This window comes from Platalea leucorodia, assembly GCF_965183815.1.
Source record: "Platalea leucorodia genome assembly, chromosome: 1".
In the NCBI taxonomy this organism is placed as follows: Eukaryota; Metazoa; Chordata; class Aves; order Pelecaniformes; family Threskiornithidae; genus Platalea; species Platalea leucorodia.
Genome location: NC_138823.1, coordinates 54,135,409 through 54,148,562, shown reverse-complemented (window position 1 = coordinate 54,148,562; position 13,154 = coordinate 54,135,409). Strand labels below are relative to the sequence as shown.

Here is a 13,154-nt window from a genome sequence, read left to right as displayed (position 1 = left end):
GCAGGTCTGTCAGAGGTGATCTAGGCATGCACAGTCTTGCATTAGAGCAACAGTACAGAAGACATCTGGGTTGCAGACCTATTTCACCTTTCATTCTGTATTGAAAAAAAATAATTAAATGTGGAAAATTATTTTACTTAGAATAGTTTTAAGGAAAAAAAAAACCCAGTAAAATCAAATATAGCTATTTTGGAAGGAGAACTTCTTGAAGATGAAAACTTTGTTTTCTGTGTCCAGGTGAGATAAATACATTAAGTATGTCTATTTTGATTTTAAAATAAAAATTGCATATTTGTTATTGCTCTTAAAACTATGCTTTTTGTATATTAATAATTTCCACTTATAACTGCTGGAGTTTATAATCAAATGTTTCTTTTCCAGCTAGAAGAGACTCAGGCATTCCACAAAAAGTTGAATCAAGATAAACTTTTACATGCTCCTGAGTTTGTTATCGAGCCTCGTTCCCACACTATCTGGGAAAAGCAAAATGTAAAATTTCATTGTTCCGTGGCTGGCTGGCCAGCACCCCGTGTTACATGGTAAGTTTGTATCTCTAGCACTGAAAGTCACCACATAACTAATATCTGAAGTCATCTCAGTGAATGTGGTAGTTTTTCCAGAAAGATAGAAGTTCAATAAAAAAACATTAGGTACATAAGCCTGTCAAACACCTTTCAAGTCACCTTGTACAAAAAGAAAGAAAAATATTAAAAGGCAAAACAAAACTTTGTGTAACAGCAATAGAAATACATAGATTTTTTTTTTTTTCATAGAGACATCCAATATATTCTTTCTGCATGCTGATGAAGGAAAAATAGAAGTTTAATTTATCATCAGTACTATCCTTAAAATAATGTTTTCCAAATACTTCTGTTTAGTCTACGAATGCCTTTAATGTCCCTGAAGCATTAAAGCATATTTTGGTTAAGGACTAGTTGCTTGGCTGCCTAGCAGTTATAGTACTGAATCTCCATGAAACTGAAATCTCATGATGCAGGGTGTTCATAGCATAATTACATCATAATTACTTGAAGTCAAAGACTGCAGATAGACCCAGGACCATACAAATCTTCTGAAAGCTTTCGAGTCTATTGGGAACTTTCTATTCACTTGAATGGTCTTTGGACTAAATCTTTACTGTAAAAACTCCAAAATATAGTCTTAGTCATAGCTGAAGGATTAATTTGACAGGGTTAAAGTTTACCCTGACTGGAATTTAATTTAGTTTAATTAACATTGACTTGTGAAGCTTTACTGTCTCACCATCTATTGAGCAGATCTGTTTCATGCTACACGGATAACATCAAGTTGTTAAGATAATAGGTAATAACTTTTTTCAAACATAAAATGAGATTTGATGCTCATTATTTAATTTAAAATATTCTTCTAGAATGTGTATATAAAACGCATGTATGTGTTTGTAAATGAACAAAGAATAAGCCTGCATTCAACATTAAGCATTAATTAGGAATAAGTCCCATGGAGATTCTATTTGTGGAGACAACAGAAAACATCTACTATATTATGATGTTAAGTAATACTTATAATTTGCAATTTACTACTTGAATTGCTTAATGGACTCTGTGGTTATTTAGGTCTTAAAAACCTTAATCTCAGGGCTTGATAAAAAGTGCTACTAAGAGGTACATTAATAGGCTAGAGCTGATGCCCATGAAGTCATTTGATCTGTCCCCTTAGACTATGACAACCAATAGCCAGGCTCTGCAAGGACACATTTTTCCTGCCATGTAAGGGTTGTGAGTGTCCCGTTTTGACATTCCTCCTAGAGAGGATTCCAGACAAACCCTTCAGGTCTGGTCTCAGCTGGACATAAGGAATGGTCAGCTATGCTCATGGCTGTCATCTAGCTCTGTAACCAGAATCCTAACCAAGAACGCGAGAGCTGGCCTATTTTCCTTTTGGTTGAAAATCACCTTATCCCAAAAACCTGACGTGGTTAAACCAAGCCTTCAGCTGTCTGCCTTTGCTCTCACCATGAACCAGCCTTTCATCTGAGGGCTAAATGTGGATGGTGGAAATTAATACATCATTTTACCGTACATTTGAATTCCAAGGGGATTTCACTTTGCCACAGGCTACTAATGGAAAAAAAGAGTTCACAGTCATTGCAGCAGGTGTCTTTGCTCTGAAATACAGAACCTGGATCTGTCAGCTCTCATTCAGCATTTCTAACGAAATGTCAGTCATGTATTCCAAACAGTCATTCTTTGTATAAGCAAAGAAGACCTTTTCGTGCCATGCCTGAAAAATGATAAAGCTTCACGAACTTTCTCTAAAGAAAACCTTACTGTCTGATGCAGCTGTTCTGACTCCCTTGGAAAAAGCATACGGAAAACCCAGGACATTTGAAACCAGTAGCAGAAAGCATAAACTATCAGTGCATAATGACAGTGGGAGGTTGCAGTCCAACATTAGCTAATGACTTGGCTGTTCTGGAATTTGCCTTTCCAGAAATAACAAGTGGTCCTTCTAACACATGAGCCCTATTCTTTCCATAGATGAATATAAATAAGTGAAAATTGAATCAACTATTTTATACTAACCTGATAATGAAGACAAAAGAAGTGAAAGTCTTCTTGCTGCTGGCATGACTCAGTTAAAGCTTGTTTCTGCACAGCACCACATGCTACCAAACGCCTTTGCTGCCAACAGGATCCGAGGGTTACCCAGCCCTTTGGAGACAAGTTAAAGAGATTATGGAGTCAAATCCTCTTTCACAGGATTTCATATTCCCTGGAAAATATCAGGAACTGATGGCATTATTCTGTTTTCTAAACTATTTGACACACTACATGGAATATAAAGATGCCCAGATGTTCCCAGGCAGATCAGTCTGGGGGGTGCCATTGCACAGATGAGGTGAAGAGTGGTAGCGAATGGATTACTCTTACTGGACCCATGTATTATTCTTTGCTGTAAGTCAGGATAAGGCCGTAGGAGATCTGTAATGAGGTCAAGCATCTCTGCAACTGTTTGAAGTCCAGAATAGAGAGTATTGCCCTGCATTGAGTCCCTTTCCATGGACACATCTTGCTGAAAGTAAGATCAGGATGAAAAGCATTAGGGTTTATGATCCTTGCTCACTTTGGCACTTGGAAAAATCCCAGTGTATTACTGTGCCCAAATATTTGTAGCCAGGGAAATATTCTTTATTCCACAACACTGAAAGTGCTGAAAGGCAATTTTCAGATTTATTATGGATATAGCTTCATCTTGAGACATATTAAACTAATAATATTCTTGGTAAAAATAAAATTGCTTATTACTGACTTGTTTGGTAAAATGGGATAAGCCACTGACACCAGACCAGTTCCCTTTCCTGACTGAAAATGATAAGAGATTTAATATTTAAAATCTGAAATGAAGAAGCAAAGCTCTTTGGCTGGTTGTCTGTTATGACTTATGAAGAGAAAGGTTTATTTAAGCTACATCAAAGTAAGAGATGAAGATGCTTTTATCTATCATCATTTATATTTCCACTTCCCTTATATATGTACCTTATGGAGCACAGGGAAATCTATGTTAAAGGACACTATCTTAGGAAACATTATTTCTTTATAGACCTGAATACAGTTCAGTGTGTAATTTTATTAGACTCCTATCTCCAGTTTGTTCTGTATTACTAGTGCTTACTACTTTCACTCGAACATTTACTTGGTTACACCATGTATTGTCCAGAATGAATGACTTTTTATGCAATGATTGGTGAAGAAGAATTTACCATGAACCACCGAACCCTCCCTCTGTGAGTCTCAACCTGTTTATGTAAAATCTGAAATTAGCAGTGCCAGCTCACTACTGATCAGTACTGGTTCATTCCTTCAAATTACTTACTGGGAGTTTTTAACAGTAAACTTTTCCTACCTGAAGATATACCTGTACCAGAAAACACTCATAGTGTATACCTGTAAAGGCAGAGAAGATTTTGGTAGCACAGCTTTTGCCAGATCCCTCACTGCAATGCACTTTACCAGCAAGACAATTTTTCTTTACCAGTCTAACCCCATCGGGGCTTCTGTCAACTTAGCTATGCAAGTAAAAAAAAAAAAGTTAACTTTCTACCTGACATTTTTGTGAATATGCAGGTTTTAAAAGTAGATCAAATATGCAAACCAAACAAAATGTGTACGATACCTAGTAGGTAAGGATGCTACAGAATTTTCATTGTTTGCAATTCACAAAACTCTGAGATGTTGCTCATGTGACTCGTCCATTTCTTTACAAGTAGTAACCGTGAAGTTTATATTCATGGTAATATAAACTGATTCTCATCCCATTCAAGACTATTTTCTCCTTTTAATTAGAAAATAAAATTCACCTGGGGTGGGTCAAAGAGAAAGAGAGAGAGGTTAAGCTTCCAAAGATATGTAATGTCTTCCCAGGAAATTAGACTACAGCTATCTAGGAGAAACATGCAGAAACTGACATTCTATTTCAAACATCAAGCACTTGACCTTTTAAAGTGTATAATCATACACTTCCTTTTGTGACATACTGTTTCTTTGGTTTTCCATAGGTACAAAAACAATGTGCCCATCAACGTACAGACTCACCCTGGCAAGTATATCATTGAAAGTCGATATGGGCTGCACTCACTGGAGATTAGCACGTAAGGGAATACTAGATAATTTAACAAATAGCTTAAGCTGAAACGTTGCTATAGACTGAGACCTGCAAAATGTGAATATATCTCTTGGGGATGTAAGAGATATCAAGTTTGTACAGCTGAGGTGAACGCTGTCTACTAAATGTTGAAGCAGTTCTGGTTTTCCTCAGCAGAGGATACACAATTTACCTAAGTGAGTAATTTATCTGGATTATTATTATATTTATGGCTGAGTCAGAAACATGTGGGACATTTGTGATTACTTTTTCCATTTGTCTGCTGCATGAGTACACTTAAACATGAGAAAAATCTAGTTCAGGGTAAAAATATGTGAGTTAGTTAACTGTTTTTCAAATGTAGCAAATTTCCTGATTCTTACTGAAATGAGGAACAGAACAGAGATGTCCTCAGTTATACACAAGAAAGATCTTTAACAGTACTCATCCCCCAAATGGGAAATTTTTGCAGTCACTTTGCATTAAAAAACATTGAAAATATGAGACCTAATCACCTAATTTGACAATCCACAACAATGTAGATTTGACAATTTAGATACTGGTAGGTGTCCTTTGGAAATATTTTATGATGTCTATCATTTCTACAGCTTCCATGTTAGGCATCTCTCCATAGGAGACAGTAAATTAGTGACAACTTAAGAGATAACTTAGATAAATATTATCAGACAGTTTTTTCCTGCTTCTGCTATATTCTCAATTTCAAATCTGTAAGTGATATTTGAAAAGAAACATTTATTTCAAACATTGATTTTTAACATTGACAAAAAACTTAATGGCTACAATCAGTCCAGTGTCCAGTGTGTCTGTCCCCAAGCTTTTACTTCTTTATAGATTTTACCCAGATTTCTGAAGGTTTCTTTAATCGAAAACATGGGAGAGGCTATGCCAAGGAGTAAATGGGTGCCCTGCCTAATGATTTCTATCATTTTAGGTGTGATTTTGATGACACTGCTCAGTACCGGGCCTCTGCTATGAATGTTAAAGGAGAAATTTCGGCTTATGCTTCCCTCGTGGTAAAGAGTAGGTTTGCAAAATATTTCCTTCGGGTTTTTTTCTGAAGATGCACATCACCAATTTTGTTTTTGTGGCTCAGAGAGCCTTTACCTCTTGGTGATAGTGACTGGAGTTGTTCTTTTTCTGTCTAGGGTACAAAGGAGAAATTGATGCAAGTCTTTTGTATGCTGGAACTGTTTCCATGCCTCTGGGACGTAAGTTGCAATATATGTTTGTTTGACACATCCTTTTAAAGTAGTGACATCATAACAAATGACTAAGCAGAATATTTTGTAACATTATTTAAAAAGGAAGCAGGTTTGATTTACAAAGATATTGAGCTCTACAATTTCAGATGGTGCTAGCCTCATCTATAGGGGAAAATGGCATTGCCTTCTAGGTCTATGGCTATTCGCTTATATAAGAAACGTCCTTTTAATATTGCACTTCGCTGTGGAATAAAATCTGTCAGAGAGAGACACTTCATCTTTTGCAATATGTAAAACATGGCCTGGGAAAAAAGCTAGGGGGTGCATGTGCATAAGTATAGTAGTTGACTTAATCGTTCTTGTCTGCTGCTATGCGATTTCATGCGTTGTGAAAATGCATAGAAAAGATCAAATAGCCACAACCCAATTTGAATGTTTTGGATATATCAAGGTAAAAATTGTAGTTTGTTTTACCTGAGAACCTCACATTTTGAAGTGATTTACAGTATTGCATAGATACTTCCATGATGTTAACACAATCCACCCACATATGCCATGTGGGTGAAATGCCCCAGGGGCCCTGTGCATGGAAGGCTTGACAGATGAGACTTACAGACATTTCTTTTATTGTAGCAGCACAAATAGAATCAGAGATATGCTGCAAAGGCATACTAGCTGGCATTTATATACCGAAGCTCTGGAATAATAGAAACAAGTTTATGTACCACACTACAAAATGAAAGGCCACATATTTCTAATATAATTTAGGATTTATCACTTGGTTATGGAAAAGGAAGATGATGATCTGCATATATTCATTGATCACAGGAAGACTGAGAGCTACCAGTGTAGGGCAGTTGTGGAAAAGGAAAATGTGACAGCTGAGCTGTTTTCAAAAGAAACATAGAAGCCCCTGTGCCATGTGTGTGCAGTACAAGTGTAAGGTACTGCCGTGGTTTAACCCCAGCCAGCACCTAAGCAGCACACAGCTGCTCACTCACTCCCCCCTGGTGGGATGGGGGAGAGAATCGGAAGTGTAGAAGTGAGAAAACTCGTGGGTTGAGATAAAGACAGTTTAATAGGCAAAGCAAAAGCTGCGCCTACAAGCAAAGCAAACCAAGGAATTCATTCACTGCTTCTCATCGGCAGGCAGGTGTTCAGCCATCTCCAGCAAAGCAGGGCTCCATCACGTGTAACGGTTACTTGGGAAGACTAAACGCCATCACTCTGAATGTCCCCCCCTTCCTTCTTCTTTCCTCAGCTTTATATTGCTGAGCATGACGTCATATGGTGTGGAATATCCCTTTCGTCAGTTCGGTCAGCTGTGCCAGCTGTGTCCCCTCCCAGCTTCTTGTGCACCCCCAGTCTACTCGCTGGTGGGGTGGTGTGAGAAGCAGAAAAGGCCTTGACTCTGTGTAAGCACTGCTCAGCAATAATGAAAACATCCCTGTATTATCAACAGTGTTTTCAGCACAAATCCAAAACATAGCCCCATACTAGCTACTATGAAGAAAATTAACTCGATCCCAGCCAAAGCCAGCACAGTCACTTATTCTGTCTGGAATACTGCACAACTTGGGTCACACAGCATCAGAAAAGATAAATTCAGAAGCAATTACAGAAACAGGCTCCCTGAATGCCTGGGGGAATGGAGAGCTCATTTTATATTAAGAGCCCCACCCCCCCAGGCTTATTTAGCTTGTAAAAATGAAGGCTGAGTGGACACGACTGCCCTGAGATGGAGCAAGGAGTTAAAACAGGGGAAGAGGAGAACCATATAAGCTAAAGATCAGCTTGACCTGAACAAATCATTAATCATAAAGCAAAGTCTTTTTAAGTTACAAAACAAACCTTATGATAAAATGCTGGATCTGAAATTTTGGAAATTCTGGAATGAAATTCTGCAGGAGCTTCTCCCTGATAAAATGAACTAGCTGTAAGAACTAGCATTGTATGAATAAAGAAATAGTTGATTCTCTGTGATAGCAAGGGCTTGGATTATTTAACACTGCAATTACCTCTGAAGATGATGACTGAATATATATTGTTCCTATTTATACCTTAAATTTTACCTGAGACTGTATTCATAATCATTGGGTACTTTTGCTTCCTACTCTTGTCACAAAAGGAAAGAAAAAATAAACAGCCCAATTTTTTTTCCCTTATACAGTTGGTGTTACCCCTCATGGCTATGCTTCCAGGTTTGAAATCAGCTTTGTCGACAAGTTTGATGTAGCCTTTGGGAGAGAAGGCGAGACAATGAGTCTGGGCTGCACAGTTGTCATCAGTCCTGATATCAAGCGCTTCAAACCAGACATCGAATGGTACAGAAATGGTGAGAATGTTTGACAAGAAGAAATACAAACATCATTCATGTAAATCTTTACTTATTTCAGCATATGTGAATGTTATGATTTTGTCATCACTTTCTCAGATTTCCAAACAGTAATATTTTCTCTTTTTCAATTAAAAGTTTTTCAAAATTTAGCATTTTGAAGTGGAACCACAGTCAAAAAACTGATGAAATGTTGTGAAAATGTCTTCTATGTATTTTTTCTTTCTTAAAAAAATTTTTAAATTAGAAGCATTTTAATCAGCTCCAATGTCTGCGCGGCCCATCTACATAGCCCACATAGCTTTTACTGTTTATTTGTATGTCAAGACATTATATATAAGTTAAGACAGAAATTAAGTAGTTGCACAAATGTGCTGTGCAACAGCTGATAAAAAAGCTGTTGCTTTCTGAAGTCACACTTTGAAAACGAAGACAAATTGGCATGAGAGCAGAATTAGCTGTAATTTATGATTGTGTTCGAAGACAGAAAGCTGTGTAATAAGAATGGTCTCGTGTATTTTCAATCTATTCCAATGTATTGTCTGTATTCAGAAGCTATTCCTCAGTAGATACAGCTAATTCTCATCATGAAATTCTCTAATTTCTAGGTGTTCTTATTACACCATCCAAATGGGTCCAGATGCACTGGAGTGGGGAGCGAGCTTCATTAACACTGACTCATGCAAACAAGGAAGATGAAGGTCTTTACACTCTACGAGTGGTGATGGGAGACTACTATGAAGAGTACAGTAGTTACGTCTTTGTTCGAGGTAGGATACTGTCTTGTGAATGAAACTCATTACAGAAATGAGGAAAACATACTGGCAAAATCAGTGTCAGACAGTTGAGGTGCTTTTTTTCCCAATAAAAAGAGAATTATTATTTTCTATTAATACATTCTAGCAATATAGCTTCCAATTGTTATCTCTGGAAAAATTGAATGCGTATCTCATGCTTTGGTATCCCGTGCTAGAAGACTTCTAAACCCCATTTGCATTCTGAGGAGGAAATTTAGGGTATGATGTAACTTCAATACTCTTTCTGAATTTCAGCCTGTGAAGAGTACTGAACATAAGTCATAAAGAGAAAAAAATCTACATAATAACTTAAAAATGTATTTTTGTAAACATCTCACTGGTAGCTAAACTGCACTGTTTCAATCAAGATTTTGTGCACCATTTGAGGCATTCTCTCCAATGCACAATGGAGGAAAAAATACAGTGGAAGGGAAACACAAAGATCTGCACCTGGGGAAGAACAGCCTCATGCACCAGCATAGGCTGGGGGCTGGCTGGCCGGAAAGCCGCTTTTCAGAAAAGACTCTGGGGGTCCTGGTGGACACCAAGGTGAACATGTGCCCTTGTTGCTAAGAAGGACAACAGCATCCTGGGCTGCATTAGGATGAGCATTGCCAGCAGGTCGAGGAGGTGATCCTTCCCCTCTACTTGGCACCGGTGAGACTCATCTGGAGTGCTGGATCCAGTTCTGGGCTCCTCAGTACAAGAGAGACATGGACTCACTGGAGTGAGTCCAGTGAAGGACTGTGAAGGTGATTAAGAGCTTGGAGCATCTCTCATATGAGGAAAGGCTGAGAGAGGTGGGGCTGTTCAGCCTGGAGACGAGAGGGCTTCACGAGAGTTTATCCACATGTATAAATATCTGATGGAAGGGAGTAAAGAATACAGTGCCAGGCTCTTTGCAGTGGTGCCCAGTGCCAGGACAAGAGGCAATGGACACAAATTAAAATACAGGAAAGCTCATTTAAACATAAGAAACCACTTTTTTTACTGCAAGGGTGGTTGAACACTGGAACAGGTTACCCAGACAGGCTGTGGAGTCTCCATCCTTGGAGATATCCAAAACCTGATTTGATGCGGTCCTGGGCAATCAGCTCTAGCTGACCCTGCTTTGAGCCAGGGGTTGGACTAGATGATCTCTGGAGTTGTCTGCCTATCTCAACCATTCAGTGATTCTCTAAAGTAAAGCAGCAAAATGTAGAAATAAAATGTAATTTCTCTGGGTGTTGTTTGCTTGTACCATGAAAAACTTTCTTGAATTTGTATTAGAGTAATATTTCTTTAAAAGGAGCCATGGCTATCAGGTTGTGTGCTGATTCTATATCTGTCCCAGCTGCTAAAAGCAGCTGAAGTGTGTAATGCTAATTCAAAAGGCTCTGGAAATTCTTGGCTCTGAGACCATGCCCAGAATGGCACTGTGTTGCCAAGTCCAGCAGAGCTGTGTGAGATAACAGCCTGCTCAGAAAATATGACTGAAGCAGATGTTTTCATCACCTGAAGAACGAGTCTACTGAAATGAGCATCTGCAACAAGAAATAGGACTTGCCTTTCTTGCTTTTTTGTAAATTGTGCTGCCATATAAATAAATTATCACCCTTGTTCCTGTTACATCTTCTAGCAATGCAGGTGACTTCTGGCAATGACCTGACTGCGAACCCACTACCTTTTTCACCAGAGTATCTTACTAGCCAATCAGCGCGTTTGCCAAATTCTAATTAGATTAGTTATATTCTACATTCCTACTTAAATGGTCCCCACAGTCTCAGTTGGCTAGTATATTCCTCACTGCTCCTCCTAAATTGTAGGCAAATTTTCTATAAATGGCTAGCTACGGTATTTAAGCACAAGCAGTTTTCTTTCTGTGTCACACACAGAAATCTCTGTGTATTGATGGAAGTGAGTGATGCACTACTCAGGCTCATAACATTAGGTCTTTAGACAGGCTTAGAGAGTGTGTGTGACCCTTCTGCCATGGCTACAGGTCAGTATTTGTCAGCAAGCCATCAGGGATGAAACCCTAGCCTCCCTGAGGCTGATCAGCAATGCTGGTTGTCCCAGCTATTTCCCAGTCTGTCTTGGAAAGAAACTGGGGTGTCTCATGTTCCATCAAGCGGTAAATATGGGCAATTAAAACGTTTCGTACAGAGATCACTGAAGACATATTGTTATTACTCTTAATGTTCTTATTATGTTGTTATATTAACTGGATTGCTTACTCTGTACATTATCATTTTTAAAAACGCATTGAGTTAGCTGTAATTAGCACCTGGACTTGGTACTTTGGCGCAGCTTCAAAAGCTCCATGTGATGCTACTCTGCCTATAAGAGAAGACACAGTGTAAAGTGTGGTTTGTTTTTTTTTTTTTCTGAAGACTACTGTTTTACTTAATGAAGCATGTGAAATACTCTTGTAAGGCATTTCTTTTTCTGAAAGCCAAAAGCATAAAAAATAGGGATTACTGTATATTGTAATACAAAATCCTGTAATGCTTTGAAACATCAAACTTTTTTAAGAAGTCTGGGGTTTAGATGGAATGTATGAATGATATTTACTAGCAAAATATTTTTTTCTTCAGGTATATAAATCTTGTCTAAGTCAGGTCTCCTTTTGAAGTAGCTCACAACAAGGCTTGAAAAATGCTACATGTAATTATACAAGTTGATGTCATTCTGCAGAGAAACAACCTCACTTCTTTGAAAGTCTTTCCTACAATCTTCCTGCAAAGGTTATTTTTCTCTGCATGAAAATTACCCCATCTCACAAATCAGACTCTGACTGTGTAAACAGTAAAATTCCCCAGTGCCCAGCATTGTGCTCTGTTTTTTAAAGCTTTAGATAAGATATGTCCAGAAGCTGATGCTGGAGTTGAGGCCCTTTGACACCAGCAGTCCCAGATTTGTGATAAACACTTGAAAGGAACGATATGCTCATCCTTATGAAGGTTATATTCCACAACGATAATGTATGTGTAATATAATTAAACTTCAAAAGGTTTTGATACATTTGCAGTTCATAGCTAACCAAAAACAAACAATGAAGGACTATGTATGGAGATAAGATATTTAATTCAGTGTTGTATATCCAATGGGTGAATACTTTTGAATGAGCTATTGCCTGGCTGTAAGGCAAGATATCAGCCTCTTCCCCTAAGTAGAACAGCAGGTAAATATACAGTCTGCCAAGTTTTTAGTTCAGCTATGTCTCTGGCAGCTATCCAGCCAGAATGCATGTTACTAATTTTATTTAAAATGCCTAGGTGAATTACATTTACAGTATGCTGTAACATATTAAGCATTTGTAAATGTAGCAAAGAGAAAACCAAAACCTAGAAAAACACTGGCAATATAAAAATTAATACTTTTTGAAGCCAGGGATGGAACTTCTTTTTTTTGGCTCAGTAGGAACAGAATTTGGTCCTTAAAGTTTATTAATTGTGAAAGAACTGTGGTTTACATTTGGAAATGTATGTCTCAATCCTCATAGATGCTGATGCCGAAATCCCCGGAGCCCCTGGTGCACCACTGGATGTGCAGTGTTTAGATGCCAACAAAGATTATGTCATTGTCTCCTGGAAGCAGCCCGCTGTTGATGGAGGAAACCCCATCCTCGGATATTTCATTGACAGGTCAGTGAGCGTGCCAGACTGGAGAATTAGTATCGCTGCACGTTCTAACTCAAAAACCTAAAAGCACATTGAAAAGCATGAGATAAAATGGTCATTGTTATTTTCATTCTTGTTGCTGTCCAGAAGAAAATGATTTGTTTTGTTTTAGATTGGCTGGGCCTGATCTAACTTTCATGGAAATAATCATGTCCTGCTTCATTTAACTACATAGAAAGGATACTGCAAGACACTGTGTAGCTCAGCCCTCGCTGCTCCCTGTGAGGCTTGAGAAGCCTCAGGACTTTGCATTTTGGTAGCTTACAAGATCGGCATCTTCATTAGACAGCTGTGGCTCCTTCTGTATCAGTGCTCTCCCACCCCTTTCCAAATAGTTACCACATATACCAGAAAGCAAAATATTACCTCAAAGGCAGTTGGATTTCTTTTATGTGCTGTTGTTTTCCAAGCTCTTAGATTCACAGGCTTCATGCAGATCACGCTTATGTGTTTTTCTCTGCAACAATAAGAATTGGAAATAATTTTTAAAAATATGAAAACTGAATGTGTCACA

At 38.2% G+C, this 13,154-nt stretch overlaps 2 protein-coding genes across 2 annotated transcripts in view; one reads left to right on the top strand and one right to left on the bottom strand.

The window, feature by feature from the left end:
• The window catches only part of LOC309588909 (myosin regulatory light chain 2, smooth muscle minor isoform), a 206,085-nt gene that overhangs the window by 51,936 nt on the left and 140,995 nt on the right, over positions 1 to 13,154 (bottom strand). The window lies entirely within an intron of this gene.
• MYOM1 (myomesin 1) overlaps positions 1 to 13,154 on the top strand; it is a gene marked incomplete at its 5' end in the record, with an annotated part of 70,324 nt that overhangs the window by 15,612 nt on the left and 41,558 nt on the right. Inside the window, 7 exons of the mRNA XM_082330012.1 lie at positions 382 to 539; positions 4,538 to 4,630; positions 5,576 to 5,664; positions 5,790 to 5,852; positions 8,017 to 8,181; positions 8,790 to 8,951; positions 12,463 to 12,604. Coding sequence (XP_082186138.1) covers positions 382 to 539; positions 4,538 to 4,630; positions 5,576 to 5,664; positions 5,790 to 5,852; positions 8,017 to 8,181; positions 8,790 to 8,951; positions 12,463 to 12,604 — 872 coding nt within the window. The remainder of the gene's footprint in view (positions 1 to 381; positions 540 to 4,537; positions 4,631 to 5,575; positions 5,665 to 5,789; positions 5,853 to 8,016; positions 8,182 to 8,789; positions 8,952 to 12,462; positions 12,605 to 13,154) is intronic.